Source organism: Haematobia irritans, chromosome 4 (assembly GCF_050003625.1).
Source record: "Haematobia irritans isolate KBUSLIRL chromosome 4, ASM5000362v1, whole genome shotgun sequence".
NCBI classification, from domain to species: domain Eukaryota; kingdom Metazoa; phylum Arthropoda; class Insecta; order Diptera; family Muscidae; genus Haematobia; species Haematobia irritans.
The window spans coordinates 189,884,889-189,905,767 of record NC_134400.1 but is presented as its reverse complement, the minus strand read 5'-3'; the positions used below and the strand labels follow the sequence as shown (position 1 = coordinate 189,905,767).

General features: G+C 28.3%; 1 protein-coding gene and 1 long non-coding RNA gene across 2 annotated transcripts; both read left to right on the top strand.

Annotated features, from left to right (window-relative positions):
- Window positions 1-786: 786 nt before the first annotated feature.
- Window positions 787-1,161, top strand: LOC142237009 (uncharacterized). Its single transcript, XR_012722300.1, has 2 exons — window positions 787-890; window positions 948-1,161. It is a non-coding gene; the product is annotated as an uncharacterized LOC142237009 (long non-coding RNA).
- An 837-nt stretch (window positions 1,162-1,998) lies between these two features.
- On the top strand, window positions 1,999-19,721 carry LOC142234701 (protein odr-4 homolog). The gene is made up of 5 exons (XM_075305879.1): window positions 1,999-2,281; window positions 2,800-2,986; window positions 3,049-3,139; window positions 7,469-7,588; window positions 18,448-19,721. The coding sequence occupies exons 1-5, from the start codon at window positions 2,189-2,191 to the stop codon at window positions 19,346-19,348; spliced, it is 1,392 nt and encodes a 463-aa protein (XP_075161994.1). The 5' UTR covers window positions 1,999-2,188; the 3' UTR covers window positions 19,349-19,721.
- The last annotated feature ends 1,158 nt before the right edge of the window (window positions 19,722-20,879 follow it).

Genomic DNA, 20,879 nt, shown 5'->3' with positions numbered 1-20,879 from the left:
GAGGTCCCTTGTCATTGAGCTTAACATGGAATCGGGCAGCACTCAGTGATAAGAGAGAAGTTCACCACTGTGGTATCACCCCTGCCAGCATTTCAAAGTTCCATTTCAACCTCATCGTTACCACAGACTCGTAAATGTCACTTCAACCATCATGAAAAGGTACATCAAAAAGTACATGCAAGTAATTTGCCATCCCTACACACAAAAAATTTTTTCTCTGATTCAATCACCAAATTAATTGATCCAATTAATTTTTTAATTGAAATGTCTTCAATCACGAAAATGATAGTATCAATCACAGTTTTAATTGGGCATAGAAAAAATTCTTGATAAAAAATTAATTGATTTTTTCAGCAAAATTCAATTAATTTTTTAATTGATTCAATTAAAAATTTAATTGATGTTGATTGCAAAACGCAATTAATTTATTAATTAAAAAGGGTAACTATTGTTAATTACTTAGTTAGATTGGCTTAGAGTTTTTATTTGGATTAACAAATGATTGTTTGAAATACATTTTTAATTAAAAATTTAAAAAACTCAGCACTTTTTTTAACTGAGTTAGTCTTCCGAATTTGATTAAAAAGTTAATTGTATCAATTAATTTTTTAATTAAACATTTTAAAAATTTCAATCATTGACTTAATTAACTTAATGTTTCTATCATGATTAAAATGTTAATTGTATCAATTAATTTATTAATTGAAAAAATTTTCAACTTCAATTAACTTTTTAATTGGAAATATTTTGGTGATATTTTTTTCTGTGTACTGTTAAAAAAGCCATTTTTTTTGTGAAACGCCAAGCGCAACCAGCTTGTTATATTTTAATTAAATAAAAACGAAAATAAAGTTCTGAAAACATAGATTATACGCTTAAAATTGTGAAAGGTATATTGGTGAACAATTTGGTGATTTTCCAAATGGAATAAAGTGATTGTTTTTCAGATATTTTACAGACACGCTGCCTCCATGGATTAAAAGCACTGGTTGATAGACGCAGCAACATGTAACTCGCTACTTGTAACTCAACATCATCATTAATGCAAAAAATTATGTTAAATGTAATGTGATAGTGGTATAAATGTTATATTTTTAAGAATTTGTAAATGTTTAATCAAATTAATAAATATTTAAACAAACGTGTTTTACTCGACCACAATGATTCTTTTACAACTATCTTAAAATGCACTTTTTCTGATTGTTTGGAGGGTCCCTTATTGGCGTCGTTCTAAATTGATCTATAAAGGCACCTAATAATTGCACTCATGCGAAACATTTTTGTAGTAACTTGGCGTGGTACAACTTCTCAATAGTGACGGCGCTTTTCCGACGAGTTTTTGATGTCGTATATGATTGTTTTCGACGTAGTGGGGATTCTCAAAAGAGTCCCCAAATTCAAAAAATGTTGGCAGGGACAATGGACTGAATAGTCTAAGTGAGCCTGATACATCGGGCTGCCACCTAACCTAACCTAACCTAACCTACATTGCCCGCCTTTGCCTTTCAAAGCAAATTTTATCTTATAAAATCATTATCATACTGCAGTTTATTAAAACTTCAATATGTAACAGGAAGTGATAATTTGTAGTAAATTTTGCGTTCCTTGACTATTCTTAATATTCATTTAGCTTATTGGTTAGCAGTTTGTGCTAATAATTTTGTTTTGTCATTTGCAGAAATCAATTCTACAAAATTTCTTAAAATTGCTATCTCGAATTACAAATATGTTTGCCCAATTTTGTAAAGAAATTCCTATAACGGCAACACTGCCATTGAGTGCAAAATCAGAAATGAACTTTTCCAATGCGTGAAAGATTGGACCAATATGCAAGGACGACATCTATTGGGTATTGTCAAAATGTAAATGCGACATCTTGCTGGTTTATAATGAACTCCTTTGGCAACGCGCGATGCCAGTAGACATTCAACACGCAATGATATATCTGCTGATTGTACCCGAGAAATACAACTCTGTGTTTTGACACACGTAAACAAAATAGTTTGACAAACAATACAACAACATTTCCACTTGGTCATTAAACTTTGAGTTTTAAGTCAAGGAATTGGAACAAAATACCGTATTCAATTGCAGTAGCTTTGAGTTTTAAGTAATTCGACAAAATTATTATCATCAAACGAAAATTTCTCACCAATCACCGCAATACAATAGTAAATGCTAGCTGGCAATGTCGAAACTATTGCTGAGTAAAGCCGATGAAGAATATTTGGAAAAATGTGCAACACAAATGAACTTTAGCTATGGCATCATAATTGGACAGGTAATTGTTCTTTACGTCAATTAATCGGGATTGTATTTTATTGATTGTCAATTATTCTGGATTTTATTTTATTGAATGTGGTCACATTTCCCTCATACGTGTGATCCATGGGTATTTTAATGGATACACCATCAGGACGGCTAGATGGTGTTCACATAAATTGGTTTTTATTTTATTTGTCTCTCCCAATAATACTAATATTTAGAAAAATGCAATTCTAATTGGATTTTTCCAATTTATTAAAAAAATATCCAACTCCTAAATTTAATCTTTAACGTTGGTGCATTGTTAAATTTCCCACGTTTTATTGTAATACTCAAAATTGGTTGTGTATTGCCTATTATTGAAGTGGTTTTTGGTTTTTGCTTTGCTATGCACCGCATAGATAACGTCACCTCAATTATTCATTCAATGTTCACGTCATCATCTAGTTCGGTTCCGTTTTTTATCTACACTGCACTTGTTGCCATCGTCGCAGAGTTTGTATTAACACATTTGCCTTTTGTTTTTTTTTTTAGAGATCCGAACCGGGAAAATATATCGTCGTACATTTGGCCAAAAATGATGAAGATGAAAATGATTTTCCCGACTCCAATACAACATCTGCTGTGGGTCCCCAAAAGGTTGAACAAATCAATCTGCAGTCGTTAACAAATCAATGGTTGAGTGCAATTAAAATGATTCCTGGTTCATTTAGTGTTATGGGTATGTTTGTTGTACTTGAATTGTATGGTATGGTGCTAAAGTTAAATTTTGATTTTTTCTAGGTATATTTGTGGCGAGTGTAAATAAAGATGTTATCGATGATTCGTCGGATGAATTTAAATCTGCCAAAAGACTATTCTACGATATGCACAAGTGAGTAAAGTGAGGGAATATTAAAGAGAATCGATTTATATGTAAACCACAATAACGATGTCGATAATGCAAAAGAAAGGAACTGTAAGGATTGGTTTTCTTACGTTGAGGATCATGGTCTCCATGTGACGACCATGTCTTAAAGACCGAAACGAAATGAAAAAAACAAAACAGCCGTAAAGCTTACGCCTGTTTTTTTCATTTCGTTTATTTATTGTTTGCTGTAAAGCATTTTATGTTTACCAATACCGCCATACACAGAGCATCGGTTGTGCTTGGGTTGGCCGATAGCTAATATCTCTCTGCTAAATTGATGAATATGATTAACATAAGAATTTTCATTTATATGGCCGAGCTTGAATGGCGCATCCCAATAGGTGCGAAAACCACCATAATTACTGAAAATTGATAAATCAAAGCTAAAAATCTTTTTTTTTATTCGGAGCAACCTGGAATTGAATCCATGTTCCATTGTATGACTTCATGATCTTTTTTCTACCTTCGAGTTCCATAAGGAGCGAAGGAGAATAGTAAAAGTCTAGGCGAACGATTTAGAAATGCTAATAGATAACCTACTGCATTCATCCATGGATCTTGTGAATACTTACTCGTACTCCGTAAAGTCATAAACTTGTCCAGCAAATTCGTGGTGGACATTAATGTCTACAAAGGACATCAATTAACGCATACGATTCGTAGTGAGAATGTCTACTCTCTCCGAACACCACTCTCTCACTTCATGAACCCAGTTAAAATTTGGAAAAGACGTATTTTCGATTTCCCAAATTTAATTTATTCGAATTTTCGCCTTTTTATAAATTTTTATGTAAGATCGATTTTTCGGATTTCTAAATTCTTTGAAAATCTGAAATTCATACACTATAAAAAATAATCTTGGCCAACATCAAAAGTAAATTACTAGATTTTCAGAATAGAAATAAAAATCCAAAGTCGGATAGATGAATTTTGCTCGACATTCACAGGTGCCATTCGAGCCAAACATAATCTAACAAAATTTGGAGAAAATTTTACAAAAAAACAACCAAACTGATCTTATTTTTTTCAAAATTTTATTTCTATTATAAATTTTGTGAAAATTTATTTAGAAACTGATGTAAAAATTTTATTTCTATAGAAAATTTTGTAAAAATTTTATTTCTATAGAAAATTTTGTAAAAATTTTATTTCTATAGAAATTTTTTTCAAAATTTTATTTCTATAGAAAATTATGTGAAAATTTTATTTCCATAGATAATTTTATCAAAATTTTATTTTTATAGAAAATTTTGTCAAAATTTTATTGTTGTTTTTGATCTCAGCTTAAAGCCATGCATTGACTAAACTACAAGTGTAGCTTAACCAACAGAGGAGAAGTATGCTTGTCAAATTTATTTGGGCAAAGCCCTATAGACTGCAAGATGGTTGGATGTACAGCTGTTTCGGAATTACCACATTCCTCATCAGCATCCTCTACTTGCAGCAAAACTATCAACCAATTATCAGAATAAATTCGGGTAATTCACTCAACCCAAAGTGAAATACACTTGAACCTTCCGAAAAAGGGTTTAATAGTCGGCTACTGCCTAAACAAGCATAGCATAGAAAATTTTGTTAAAATGTTTCTATAGAATTTTGACAAAATTTTATTTCTATAGATAATTTTAACATATAACAATTTTATTTCCTTCGAAAATTTTGTCAAAATTTTATTTCTATAGAAAATTTTGTCAAAATTTTATTTCTGTAGAAAATTTTGCGAAAATTTTATTTTTATTGAAAATTTTGTCAAAATTTTATTTCTATAGAAAAGTTTGTCAATATTTTATTACCATAGAGTATTTTGTCAAAATTTTATTTTTATAGAAATTTTTGTCCAAAAATTTTATTTCTACAGAAAATTTTGTCAAAATTTTATTTCTATAGACAATTTTGTCAATATTTTATTTCCATAGAATACTTTGTCAAAATTTTATTTCTATAGAAAATTTTGTCAAAATTTTATTTCTATAGAAAATTTTGTCAAAATTTTATTTCTATAGAAAATTTTGTCAAAATTTTATTTCTATAGAAAATTTTGTCAAAATTTTATTTCTATAGAAAATTTTGTCAAAATTTTATTTCTATCGAAAATTTTGTCAACATTTTATTTCTATAGAAAATTTTGTCACAATTCTATTTAGAAAATTATGTCAAAATTCAATTTAGAAAATTTTGTCAAAATTGTATATCTTTAGAAAGTTTTGTCAAAATTTTATTTCTATAGAAAATTTTGTCAAAATTCTATTTCTATAGAAACTTTTGTCAAAATTCTATTTCTTTAGAAATTTTTGTCAAAATTCTATTTCTTTAGAAAATATTGTCAAAATTGTATATCCTTATAAAATTTTGTGAAAATTTTATTTCCACAGATAATTTTATCAAAATTTTATTTTTATAGAAAATTTTGTCAAAATTTTATTGTTGTTTTTGATCTCAGCTTAAAGCCATGCATTGACTAAACTACAAGTGTAGCTTAACCACCAGAGGAAAAGTATGCTTGTCAAATTTATTTGGGCAAAGCCCTATAGACTGCAAGATGGTTGGATGTACAGCTGTTTCGGAATTACCACATTCCTCATCAGTATCCTCTTCTTGCAGCAAAACTATCAACCAATTATCAGAATAAATTCGGGTAATTCACTCAACCCAAAGTGAAATACACTTGAACCTTCCGAAAAAGGGTTTAATAGTCGGCTACTGCCTAAACAAATTTGCAAGCATAGAAAATTTTGTTAGAATGTTTCTATAGAATTTTGACAAAATTTTATTTCTATAGATAATCTTAACATATCAAAATTTTATTTTTATTGAAAATTTTGTCAAAATTTTATTTCTATAGAAAATTTTGTCAATATTTTATTTCCATAGAATATTTTGTCAAAATTTTATTTTTATAGAAAATTTTGTCCAAAAATTTTATTTCCATAGAATATTTTGTCAAAATTTTATTTCTATAGAAAATTTTGTCAAAATTTCATTTCTATAGAAAATTTTGTCAAAATTTTATTTCTATAGAAAATTTTGTCAAAATTTTATTTCTATAGAAAATTTTTGGTCAAAATGTTATTTCTATAGAAAATTTTTGGCCAAAAATTTATTTCTATAGAAAATTTTTTGTCAAAATTTTATTTCTATAGAAAATTTTTGGTCAAAATTTTATTTCTATAGAAAATTTTTGGTCAAAATTTTATTTCTATAGAAAATTTTTGGTCAAAATTTTATTTCTATAGAAAATTTTTGGTCAAAATTTTATTTCTATAGAAAATTTTCTCCAAAAATTTTATTTCTATAGAATATTTTGTCAAAATTTTATTTCTATAGAAAATTTTGTAAACATTTTATTTCTATAGAAAATTTTGTCAAAATTTTATTTCTATAGAAAATTTTGTCAAAATTTTATTTCTATAGAACATTTTGTCAAAATTTTATTTCTATAGAAAATTTTGTCAAAATTTTATTTCTATAGAAAATTTTGTCAAAATTTTATTTCTATAGAAAATTTTGTCATAATTTTATTTCTATAGAACATTTTGTCAAAATTTTATTTCTATAGAAAATTTTGTCAAAATTTTATTTCTATAGAAAATTTTGTCAAAATTTTATTTCTATAGAAAATTTTGTAAAAATTTTTTTCTATAGGAAATTTTGTCAAAATTTTATTTCTAAAGAAAATTTTATTTCTATAACAAATTTTGTCAAAATTTTATTTCTATAGAAAATTTTGTCAAAATTTTATTTCTATAGAAACTTTTGTCAAAATTTTATTTCTATAGAAAATTTTGTCAAAATTTTATTTCTTTAGAAAATTTTGTCAAAACTTTATTTCTATAGAAAATTTTGTCAAAATGTTATTTCTTTAGAAAAATTTTCCAAAATATTATTTCTTTAGAAAATTTTGTCAAAACTCTATTTCTTTAGAAAATTTTGTCAAAACTCTATTTCTTTAGAAAATTTTGTCAAAATTTTATTTCTATAGAAAATTTTGTCAAAATTTTATTTCTATAGAAAATTTTGTCAAAATTTTATTTCTATAGAAAATTTTGTCAAAATTTTATTTCAATAGAAAATGTTGTCAAAATTTTATGTCTATGGAAAATTTTATCAAAATTTTATTTCTAACGAAAAACATAAACTAGAATGCGTACCGTAAATATATTCTGAACGTCGAGGTTTTTTCTGATTGCTAAGACACAGACATCGATAATATTTTAGTTAATTAAGGCTTGAATGTTACAATAAATCTAACAATCCTACTATTTTAATGATTTGCTTTTACAAATTTCATTTTAGTTTACTTAAACAAGGAAATCAATTTAAAAGTGCCGATTACGATGAAACCGAATACATTTTCCTAACTTATTCCAGTACAGCTAAAAAAGCCACAAGTAAAATCTACAATTATGTTGCCAAGTAAGTAACAGAAATTTGCATATGCTTTTATTTAGTCGTGACTTGTACATAAGAATTATAACACCCTCAACAATTTACTACCTTTTACACTATGCACCTATTTATTTTTTCACTTTTAAAATAATTTCTATATATTTTTGTGTTGTATTTTTATGCTTATATTTCGCATAGATTTTTTTATTTTACAATTCTAGAATATATGTGTAGAAATAAAAGTCGAATGAATCGATAACGAGAAATTTGAAAGTTCTCCATAAACAACATTTTAAAAGGGACCAGAAAATGTCTTTAGAGAAATTGCATGTCCACCCTTCGTTTATATTTCGTTGGTTGATAATATTTTAAGGTTTTCAGTTTCTCTCTTTTGGTTCTCTAGTACTGCAAAAAAAATACATTCGTTTAGTAAACAGTCTTTTTGATATTATATTGAGATTTTAATCCATATCTATTTCGACTTTTTTTTAAATATTTTCTCTTTAAAAATTTTACAAAAAATGTGAATATCTAACAACAGGGAATGCAAGAAAACCTACTTTACTGCACATATTAAATGTGTTTTATGGTAAATAATTTATTATATAATGCATTTATTTTAATATATATTCCTAATTTCAACGAAAATATATATCTTCTATATACTTTTTGTTATTTTTAATTTATTTTTTTATTATTTAGTTTAACTTTTGTGAGAGAGATAGGGCAACACAATTGAAATTTTCGAGGGATACTGATCCAATTGCACATATTTGTAAGTTTTTAAGAAAATTTAGGAGTACTTGTAATTTAAAGCGTATAGATTATGATTAATCATTATTAAAAAAATATATTTAAATTTAATATAGAAAATTCAAATATTTAGAAATTCTAAAAAAAATTGATAGACTGATCAATCGAAGTATTGTCCATCGCTAGCCAATACATTTTTACCATCTTTTTGGCAACATACGGATGCCGTGATGAAAAGAAAACACTTTTGACTCAATCCACGAATCGTCCCAATTTTTGGGTTCTTCATAAGAACAAAAATGCTGATCAACCAGAGCATGCGTCATCGACCGGAACAAGTAATAATCAAATGGAGCTATGCTATCTGGCCCATACAGCGGTTGGGGCGGGACTTGCCATTAGAGTGTTTCCCAATAAGTTTTTACAATTTTCGCAACATATGACTATCCTGCTGCAAAATCGGGGAAAGCCATTCAATTTTTCCGTTTTGGATTGTCGTAGTGTATCCACTTTTAATCGCCAGTAACGTTTCTATGCTAAAAACCTTTCCTTTGTTACCTTTGCGGGAAGCCTACAAAAACGAAACTTGACAACTCGGGGCAAATAACAAGTACTGAAATGAAACTGTATGCTTATACGAGGTTGGCCTGTTATATTTCGGGATTGCGCAACCCTGTTGTTGAAATCTGCAGACTGACAGCTCTATCGAAAAGCTTGACATTTTTGAGGAAATACGTACTCAGAACATTTTGACATACGATGATTAACTCAACAACAGTGCATCGATGAATTTAATTCAATTTTAATTTCGATGAAGCTTCGTTAAAGATAAGTGCTTATCGATGTTATGGTGAATTCAAACGAGCTTCTAGTTCACTCCAAAAAGAATTTGGTGAAGGTAGTCTAAATCAGTTGTCTTTTCAGAAATCATTGATACTGTGCGCCAGAGATTGAGACAACCTTAAATTTATGTTGAAATCTATGTTGACAAAATTTTCTATAGGAGAAACATTTTCTATAGAAATAAAATTTTGACAGAATTTTCTATAGAAATAAAGTTTTGACAAAATTTTCTACAGAAATAAAATTTTGACAAAATTTTCTATAGAAATAAAACTTTGACAAAATTTTCTAAAGAAATAAAATTTTGACAAAATTTTCTATAGAAATAAAATTTTGACAAACTGTTCTATAGAAATAAAATTTTGACAAAATTTCCTAAAGAAATAAAATTTTGACAAAATTTTCTATAGAAATAAAATTTTGACAAAATTTTCTATAATTTTCTTTAGAACTAAAATTTTGACAAAATTTTCTATAGAAATAAAATTTTGAAAAAATTTTCTATAGAAATAAAATTTTTACAAATTGTTTTGTTTTTTTGTTTTTTTTTTTTCTTTTGAGAAATACAATTTGAAGAAATTTGCTATAGAAATAAAATCTTGACAAAATTTTCTACAGAAATACAATTTTGACAAAATTTTCTATAGAAATAAAATTTTGACAAAATTTTCTAAAGAAATAAAATTTTGACAAAATTTTCTATAGAAATAAAATTTTGACAAAAATTTCTATAATTTTCTTTAGAAATTAAATTTTGACAAAATTTTCTATAGAAATAAAATTTTGAGAAAATTTTCTATAGAAAAAAATTTTCTATAGAAATAAAATTTTTACAAATTGTTTTTTTTTTTTTTTGAGAAATACAATTTGAAGAAATTTGCTATAGAAATTAAATTTTGACAAAATGTTCTAAAGAAATAAAATTTTGACAAAATGTTCTATAGAAATAAAATTATGACAAAATGTTCTATAGAAATAAAATTTTGACAAAATTTTCTATAGAAATAAAATTTTGACAAAATGTTCTATAGAAATAAAATTTTGACAAAATTTTCTATAGAAATAAAATTTTGACAAAATTTTCTATAGAAATAAATTTTCTATAAAAATAAAATGTTGACAAAATTTTCTATAGAAATAAAATTTTGACAAAATTTTCGATAGAAGGGCTGTTTTCTTTTAGCACTGGATATGCTAAGCCGTTAAGGACTAAAAGAAAACAGAGTACTCGTTTATCCAGGACATCTCCAAAAATATGCAACACTGTCATCAGCTGTTTAAAAACAATCACAGAAAAGAAGTGAAATCTTGCATTTTTAATGTATGAAATGCTCCAATTAATAATAAATAGTTAATGCTGCGATTATTTATGACACTGTATCACTTTGAATTTCATGTTTTTCGATAAATTAGTCACAATAAAGTGCTATTGTGAATCGATGAAGCGTCACTTTATCAAAACACAATCTGGCAAGATCGGCGCGATTTGCACTGATGAGGTGTTCTGGATAGAATACCAGTGCAACGATGTTCTGTATAGCCCATACAAATGTTGCTTCCAGTGCAAAAAGAAACAGCCCTAGAAATTAATTTCTATAGAAATAAAATTTTTACAATTTTTTTTTGAGAAAGACAATTTGAACAAATTTGCTATAGAAATAAAATTTTGACAAAATTTTCTACAGAAATATAATTGTGACAAAATTTTCTATAGAAATAAAATTTTGATAAAATTTTCTAAAGAAATAAAATTTTGACAAAATGTTCTATAGAAATAAAATTTTGACAAAATGTTCTATAGAAAAAAATTTTTACAAAATGTTCTATAGTAATAAAATTTTGACAAAATTATATTACATGTTAGCCTGATACCGAAACAGGCAATTGACGTCCAAATGCATTATATCTAATTATACAATTATTATTCGAGCTTTATGGACAGATATAGATTAAGGAACATGGTTAATAGAGCCATTGAAAAGAAAACGCCAGATACAAATCTATACACGCCTGGACTGTACATGTTTCGGTTCGGGCGAATGAACCTTTCCACAGCCTTTAGTATAGATCTGGCTTTTCTAACAAATTAGCTTTCTAAAAATAAATTTCGTGTTGTTGCATTACTATGTAACAAAACGAAATAAAAATAAGATTAAGGGACTTGTAAGTTATATGAAAAGATGATGTACAGTGGGAGAAAAGATGATTCAATTTGTAAGAGGAAATTTCCCAAACGTTTTCTCCATAAGGAGTTAGCATAAAGGGCCCAAAATTGAGTTATCTCTCCCAGCCAGATCTATACTAAAGGCTGTGGAAAGGTTCATTCGCCCGAACCGAAACATGTACAGTCCAGGCGTGTATAGATTTGTATCTGGCGTTTTCTTTTCAATGGCTCTATTAACCATGTTCCTTAATCTATATCTGTCCATAAAGCTCGAATAATAATTGTATAATTAGATTTTGACAAAATGTTCTATAGAAATAAAATTTTTACAAAATGTTCTATAGAAATAAAATTTTAATAAAATTTTCTATAGAAATAAAATTTTGACAACATTTTCTATAGAAATAAAATTTTGACAAAATTTTCTATAGAAATAAAATTTTGACAAAATTTTCATTAGAAATAAAATTTTGACAAAATTTTCTTTAGAAATAAATTTTTTATAAAAATAAAATGTTGACAAAATTTTCTATAGAAATAAAATTTTTACAAATTGTTTTTTGAGAAATACAATTTGAAGAAATTTGCTATAGAAATAAAATTTTGACAAAATGTTCTATAGAAATAAAATTTTGACAAAATTTTCTATAGAAATAAAATTTTGACAAAATGTTCTATAGAAATAAAATTTTGACAAAATTTTCTATAGAAATAAAATTTTGACAAAATTTTCTATAGAAATAAATTTTCTATAAAAATAAAATGTTGACAAAATTTTCTATAGAAATAAAATTTTGACAAAATTTTCGATAGAAATAAATTTCTATAGAAATAAAATTTTTACAATTTTTTTTTGAGAAATACAATTTGAACAATTTTGCTATAGAAATAAAATTTTGACAAAATTTTCTACAGAAATATAATTTTGACAAAATTTTCTATAGAAATAAAATTTTGACAAAATTTTCTAAAGAAATAAAATTTTGACAAAATGTTGTATAGAAATAAAATATTGACAAAATGTTCTATAGAAATAAAATTTTGACAAAATGTTCTATAGAAATAAAATTGTTACAAAATGTTCTATAGAAATAAAATTTTGACAAAATTTTCTATAGAAATAAATTTTTTATAAAAATAAAATGTTGACAAAATTTTCTATAGAAATAAAATTTTGACAAAATTTTCTATAGAAATAAAATTTTTACAAATTGTTTTTTGAGAAATACAATTTGAACAAATTTGCTATAGAAATAAAATTTTGACCAAATTTTCTATAGACATAAAATTTTGACAAAATTTTCTAAAGAAATAAAATTTTGACAAAATGTTCTATAGAAATAAAATATTGACAAAATGTTCTGTAGAAATAAAATATTGAAAGAATGTTCTATAGAAATAAAATTTTGACAAAATTTTCTATAGAAAAAAAATTTTGACTAAATTTTCGAGAGAAATAAATTTTCTATAGAAATAAAATATTGACAAAATTTTCTACAGAAATACAATTTTGACAAAATTTTCTATAGAAATAAAATTTTGACAAAATTTTCTAAAGAAATAAAATTTTGACAAAATGTTCTATAGAAATAAAATATTGACAAAATGTTCTATAGAAATAAAATATTGACAAAATGTTCTATAGAAATAAAATTTTGACAAAATGTTCTATAGAAATAAAATGTTGACAAAATTTTCTATAAAAATAAAATGTTGACTAGAGGTGTGCGCGTGACACGAAATTTTCGTGACACGCGTGATTCACGCGTGAGTCACGTGATTCGTGAATGAAATTTTGACCAAATCACGTGAATGTGCGTGAATGGGACTGAACAAAAATGTGTCGTGCGTGATCGTGCGTGAACATCAAATTCTGTTCGTGAATGTGCGTGAGTAAATTTTTTTCAAAATCACGCTCACGACAAAATTCACGTTCAGGAAAAAATTCACATTCACGAACAATTCACGCTCACGACAAAATTCACGCTCACGAAGAAATTCACGTTCACGAAGAAATTCACATTCACGAAAACTTCACACTCACATTCACGTTCACGAAAAAATTCACGTTCACGAAAAATTCACGCTCACGAGAAAATTCACGCTCACGAAGAAACTCACATTCACGAAAAATTCACGCTCACGATGAAATTCACGTTCTTCTTGTGCAAAATGTTAAGCAAAGTGGGGTAAAACTCTGGCTTCTGGGGCCATATAAGTTCATATCGGGCGAAAGCTATATATGGGAGCTATATCTAAATCTGAACCGATTTCAACCAAATTTGGCACGCATAGTTACAATGCTAATTCTACTCCCTATGCAAAATTTCAACTAAATCGGAGCAAAAAATTGGCCTCTGTGGGAAAATAAGTGTAAATCGGGCGAAAGCTATATATGGGAGCTATATCTAAATCTGAACCGATTTGGCTGATATTTGGCAAGTTTTTCGAGACTCATAAAATATTCGGATGTACGGAATTTGAGGAAGATCGGTTGATATACAAGCCAATTATGACCAGATGGGTGAAAAATATATATGGCAGCTATATCTAAATCTGAACCGATTTTTTCCAAAATCAATAGGGATCGTCTTTGAGCCGAAACAGGACCCTATACCAAATTTTAGGACAATCGGACTAAAACTGCGAGCTGTACTTTGCACACAAAAATACACCAACAGACAGACAGACGGACAGACAGACAGACATCGCTAAATCGACTCAGAATTTAATTCTAAGACGATCGGTATACTAAACGATGGGTCTCAGACTTTTCCTTCTTGGCGTTACATACAAATACACAAACTTATTATACCCTGTACCACAGTAGTGGTGAAGGGTATAATAATGATTGAACATTTTTACATTTTTAAATTGAAAACATACTTCCAAATAAAAAATTAATAATATTCGGAAATAATTGGTTTCATTGGTTCATTAAATTTTGGCTTAGATGTAAAAAAAATAATTCTATATAGTATAATTATAATATATGTAATTATAATATAATAAAAAATAAAATAAGTAAACAATAACACTATAAATCATTGATTGCCTCAATTAAAAATTAATTAAGTTTTTCGGCCAAAATCAATCCAAATTTTAATTGAATTTATATTTTGATTTGATTAAAATGTTAATTGTATCTGTTAACTTTTTAATTGAGTACGTTTTCAACTTCAGATTTTTAATTAGAAATATTTTGGCGAATTTGTGTGGGTGGCTCATTTGTATCACGAGCGAGAGTGAGTAAGTTTTTAAGTTCGTACTCATTCGTGAATTACATTTTTTCGTTTGTTTTGTAAGTATAATAGTCGTGAACGTGCGTGAGTTGCATTTTACATCGTGAGCGTGCGTGAATAGTTTTTTTATGAATCGTGAGTGTGTGGAAGTACGTTTCATTGTTCGTGAACGTGCGTGAGTAGTTTTTTTTTCGAATCGTGAGTGTGCGTGAATAAGTTTGTTGTTCGTGAACGTGCGTGAGTTGATATATCCCGTCGTGAGCGTGCGGTAGTCACTATTCTGCAATCGTGAGTGTTTATCTTTGCAGGATTTTGGTTCGTGAACGTGAGTGAGCGTGAATCAATAAAAACCTTCGTGCGTGAATGTTACGAATTCATTCGTGAGCGTGCGTGAGTGTGAGCAATTCCAAAACGGGCGTGCGTGATCGTGCGTGAATGTTACGAATTCATTCGTGAGCGTGCGTGAGTGTGAGCAATTCAAAAACGGGCGTGCGTGATCGTGCGTGAATGTTACGAATTCATTCGTGAGCGTGCGTGAGTGTGAGCAATTCTAAAACAGGCGTGCGTGATCGTGCGTGAATGACATTTTGAATTTGTGAGCGTGCGTGAGCGTGCGTGAAAACTCCCTCACGCGCACACCTCTAATGTTGACAAAATTTTTTATTGAAATAAATTTTTTATAAAAATAAAATTTTGACAAAATGTTCTATATAAATAAAATTTTGAAAAAATTTTCTATAGAAATAAATTTTTTTATAAAAATAAAATGTTGACAAAATTTTCTATAGAAATAAAATTTTGACAAAATTTTCTATAGAAATAAAATTTTGACAAAATTTTCTAAAGAAATAAAATTTTGGACAAAATTTTCTAAAGAAATAAAATTTTGACAAAATGTTCTATAGAAATAAAATTTTGACAAAATTTTCTATAATTTTCTTTAGAAATAAAATTTTGACAAAATTTTCTATAGAAATAAAATTTTGAGAAAATTTTCTATAGAAATAAAATGTTCACAAAATTTTCTATAGAAATAAAATTTTGACAAAATTTTCTACAGAAATAAAATTTTGACAAAATGTTCTATAGAAATAAAATTTTCTATAGAAATAAAATTTTGACAAAATTTTCTAAAGAAATACAATTTTGAGAAAATTTTCTATAGAAATAAAATTTTGACAAAATGTTCTATAGACATAAAATTTTCTATAGAAATAAAATTTTGACAAAATTTTCTACAGAAATAAAATGTTGACAAAATTTTCTTTAGAAATAAAATGTTGACAAAATTTTCTATAGAAATAAAATTTTGACAAAATTTTCTATAGAAATAAAATTTTGACAACATTTTCTATAGGAATAAAATTATGACAAAATTTTCTATAGAAATAAAATTTTGACAAAATTTTCTATAGAAATAAAATTTTGACAAAATTTTCTATAGAAATAAAATTTTGACAAAATTTTCTATAGAAATAAAATTTCTACAAATTGTTTTTTTTTTTGAGAAATACAATTTGAACAAATTTGCTATAGAAATAAAATTTTGACAAAATTTTCTACAGAAATACAATTTTGACAAAATTTTCTATAGAAATAAAATTTTCACAAAATTTTCTAAAGAAATAAAATTTTGACAAAATGTTCTATAGAAATAAAATATTGACAAAATGTTCTATAGAAATAAAATATTGACAAAATGTTCTATAGAAATAAAATGTTGACAAAATTTTCTATAGAAATAAAATGTTGACAAAATTTTGTATAGAATAAATTTTCTATAAAAATAAAATGTTGACAAAATTTTTTATTGAAATAAATTTTCTATAAAAATAAAATTTTGACAAAATGTTCTATATAAATAAAATTTTGACAAAATTTTCTATAGAAATAAAATTTTGATAAAATTGTCCATAGAATTTATTTCTATGTTGACAAAATTTTCTATAGGAGAAACATTTTTACCAAATTTTCTATCGAAATAAAATTTTGACAAAATTTTTTATAAAAATAAAATTTTAACAAACTGCAAAATACTTTTTAAATTTGGTTGATTTGTGGTAAAATTTTCTATTTTTGGTAAATTATTTTTGGCACGAAAAAGGTTCGTTTCGATTGGTAAAAAAATGCTGCTAAACTACGATCGCGATGCTCGAAACCTGTCTATGACATCGTGACCTGCGATGAATTGTGGAGTTAACTCCACAATCGCCGGTCGATTGTGGAGTTACGCGTATGAGCCCGGAGGTAAATAGAAGTCGACAGTATGGATGCTTCAAAATGAGCCAAATCCAAGAAAAGTTGCTCGTTCACGAAGCACCCCCAAGCAAAGGATCGTCGTGTTTTTTTGCGAAAAAACTGGACATGTTGCAATCGTACAGTCAATTCGGAGAGGTTCGCAACCATTTGTGTGTCAGTTGTCTTACAAGAAATCAGAAAAATAAACCGCCGAAAATGGATCAATCTTCGCCAAGGCGAGATCTCACACATCGGCCCAAAAGGCTGACAATCAAAACATTGATTTGATGGGTCATACTGGGTCCTGACTTGGCTCCAAATGACATTCGTACGTTAAAAATGAGAGGTCAACGCTTTTCGACATTTGAAGAAGTGGTTGATGTGTTCAGAATACATGTGTTTGGAGATACCTCAATCAGAGTGGCAAAAAGGCTTCGACAATTTGTTCAAACGCATGCAATAGTGTATAGATCTTAATGGGAAATAAGAATAAAGCGATTTTCGGTTATAAATATTTCTTTTTAGTAATATGATTTTTTTTTTATCATTTTGAATGAAACAAGTGCTGAAGAGGTTGTCCAAACTCCGATTAATAAGATTAATAAGAATCTGTCTAAGGACTGATTCGTCTGGTGTGGTCTGGCACTTTGGTACTGGTACATTTGGAATTCATGTCCTAAGGTTTATACCTACCCTCTCAATGACGAACCCATGATAAAGCGACCGATTCATATGTTTAGACCAAATTTAAGACATGGACTAGTCTCGTAACGGTTCTGGGGTGGATCCATTTCCCGTAAGGTATTGCTAATTTGTCCTAGTTGGATCTAAATTTCGCTGGTTAGGTTTTGTACACATAAAAAATATTTTGTATTTTGAATCATCTATGACACATTGAAATGCCAATATTCTATCACCTAAATTATATAATATAATATATATGATAGTGAGCTACACCCCGAGTTAAATACTGTCTTGTGATGTCCATCTCTTCGTCACTTTCAATCACACTTTATAAAATTTGGGACAGATTTTTTGTATTCCCTTCAGACAGGTGAAGTTCGAAGCTGGATCATATCGGTGCATTATTTGATATAGTTCTCATATAAATCCATCTTAAGATTTTACTAAGTTTATTTAAATAAAAATTGTTCTCATATAAATCCATCTTAAGATTTTACTAAGTTTATTTAAATAAAGATTGGATTACAATAATAGTTATTAATCGGTGGATATGAAACTGACCCTAAGTGCTACAACAGAGTAGCCATCCACCACATCTAGGTTAGGTTAGGTTAGGTTAGGTTAGGTGGCAGCCCGATGTATCAGGCTCACTTAGACTATTCAGTCCATTGTGATACCACATTGGTGAACTTCTCTCTACATCACATCTAGGATAATTTAACGTATTTAATTTTAATAAAAATTAAAATTACAAGTAAAAATGAATTATTTTCATATAGGGATGATTTTCAGTTTCCATTCGATTCTTCATGCTTTTATGGGTTCCATCTTCTTAATTTGCTTACACTTTTAACACAACATCCATATGTGCGCCCATTATTTCCAATACTAACAAACCTATTTAGTCCTATGCGAAAAAAATGCTAATCAAATTTTAATTTCTATGCAAAAACAAATTATAGCGGTGGCTCATTTTCGCCAATGGATTGTCGTTTTGTGGAGAAACCCTTTGAATGGTATATATTCGAATGCAACTATGAGTTGAGTGATGTATTTCCCATTGTGGTGGATGCCTCAGAAAAAATTAACATTGAAGTGCAATTCCAAAAGACCATTGATACTGTACGTCATAGCCTAAATGCTAGTGAGATTTTTCTACAAAATGAATGTGTGGACGATGGCCAAATATTGGAGACATACATCAAACAATCACAAAAAGGTCAAAGAAAATCCAATGCTGCCGAAGAGAATTTTAAGGCTACAATATTCCTACCCATCAAGTGCCAAACGACGACGAGTGGTGTACGTGTACATGTCAAGGAATTCAATGGTACCATTCGGCTGTCGGGTGTCGTTTCATCACGAGTATGGTGTAATCCCAAGAATACAATAGGCGATGTAAAGCGATTTATACGTGAGGATGTTATGCGATCTCTTATGGCCCGTATCCAAGTGTATTGTGATGGCCTTACGGAACCGAATATTAGTAATGATGCCATTTTCATATCCGAGCCACCACGAAGAGTGTATTTCAATGTGAATACGGCTGGTCAAAAGCCCATACAATTCAGCGATTATATATTCCGCGGTGAAACACCTACAGTAGCCGCCGCCCAGGCTAAACAGATTTTGGACTTGGACATTACCACCGATAGTATAATGGCTGATCTCGAGGCTGTACCCGAGGACGAAACCTTCAGCGACACATCATTCGAGATGCAGACTGATAAACAAAAATTACAAAAACTGGCCAATGATAAGACCAACATTAGAGATCTCACTCGTACCATGTACATGTTGGGTATTTCCGTATCCCTGCTAGTGCTGGTTATAGCCATTGTTGTACACTATTTCATGAAATAAAATTAACAGCAGACTGGCTTCGGTGCAAGAAGTTAACATCACTCTGTTCATAAATTTGTATTTGTTGATAAATTTCGTTTATGCTGTTCACATTTTTTACTTAACTGTCTACGACGTACTTTTGTATTTTTTTTTTAATTATTACGTTTTGTTTTAATAAATTATTTGTATTTGTCCTGTAGAAATAACACATTGAAGAAATTATACTTTTTGAAACAAAAAAACAAAAAACAACAAACAAACCAAACTTAAATCGAAAATTGTTGAAAGCCATAACAATGGTTTTTGGCAATAGTTAAACAAAATTTATTTAGAACGTAGATAAATAAAATGATATATAAAACACACACAAAATTTTTCGTAGAAATAAAAAGCAGTGTTTTTTTTTAAATTTGGGATTATTTAACTTTGTACCATAAGGACAGGGAAGGTATATCAAATTCCCCGGCCTGTCACATAGATTGCCCCATTAAATTCTGGCGTGAGTGTGAATAGTTTTAGTTTTTATTGCCCATGTTCGGATAACCAATTTAATTTCAATTTAACAATGAGCAAAATGATAAAACTAAAAATAATAAAATCTGTAAAGTGATTTAGATTTTATTGCCCATGTTCGGATAACAAATTCAATTTCAATCTACCAATGAGAAAAATGATAAAACTAAACGTATTAAATTCTACCAAAAATGGTAGATTGTTTACTGTTTTTGATAAATTGTTGACCAAATTTATTATAGAAATACAATTTGGCAAAATTTACTATAGATAAAAATGTAGACAAAAAATTTCTATAGAAATAACAGGTTGGCTGATAAGTCCCCGGTCTAACAAAGAAAAACACATTTTTTGTCAAAATTCGTTTTTATTATTCAACATAGTTCCCTTCAAGAGCGATACAACGATTATAACGACCTTCCAATTTTTTGATACCATTTTGGTAGTACTCCTTCCGTTTTGCCTTAAAATAGGCCTCAGTTTCGGCGATCACCTCTTCATTGCAGTCAAATTTTTTCCCTGCGAGCATCCTTTTGAGGTCTGAGAACAAGAAAAAGTCGCTGGGGGCCAGATCTGGAGAATACGGTGGATGGGGAAACCTCTGCTATCTCGATCAATTTCATTTTACGGTCATTCAAAATCATTTTGTGGATTTTTTTGATGTTTTCGACGGTAACCACCTCTTTCGGGCGTCCACTGCGTTCACCGTCCTCCGAGCTCATTTCACTCAATCAATTATTGTTGATTTACCTGGGGCAGAGTCCGGAAACTCATTATCAAGCCAAGTTTTTGCTTCCACCGTATTTTTCCCCTTCAGAAAACAGTATTTTATCAAAACACGAAATTCTTTTTTTTCCATTTTTTTCACAATAACAAAAGTTGCTTCACAAAAGACGCTCTATCTCACAAACTAATTGACTTACAGACGTCAAATTTTGACACGAATCATTTGAAGGTTGGTACTATATAAAAATAATATGCATTTAATATTAGCGACGCCATTTATGTGTCAGACCGGGGACTTATCAGCCAACCT

Excerpts from the sequence above, each read along its gene's own strand:
- LOC142234701 (XM_075305879.1), top strand. The coding sequence starts at position 2,189 with ATGTCGAAACTATTGCTGAGTAAAGCCGATGAAGAATATTTGGAAAAA. Across the intron at positions 2,282-2,799 it reads ATGGCATCATAATTGGACAG|AGATCCGAACCGGGAAAATA; the intron begins GTAATTGTTCTT and ends TTTTTTTTTTAG. Across the intron at positions 3,140-7,468 it reads CTATTCTACGATATGCACAA|TTTACTTAAACAAGGAAATC; the intron begins GTGAGTAAAGTG and ends ATTTCATTTTAG.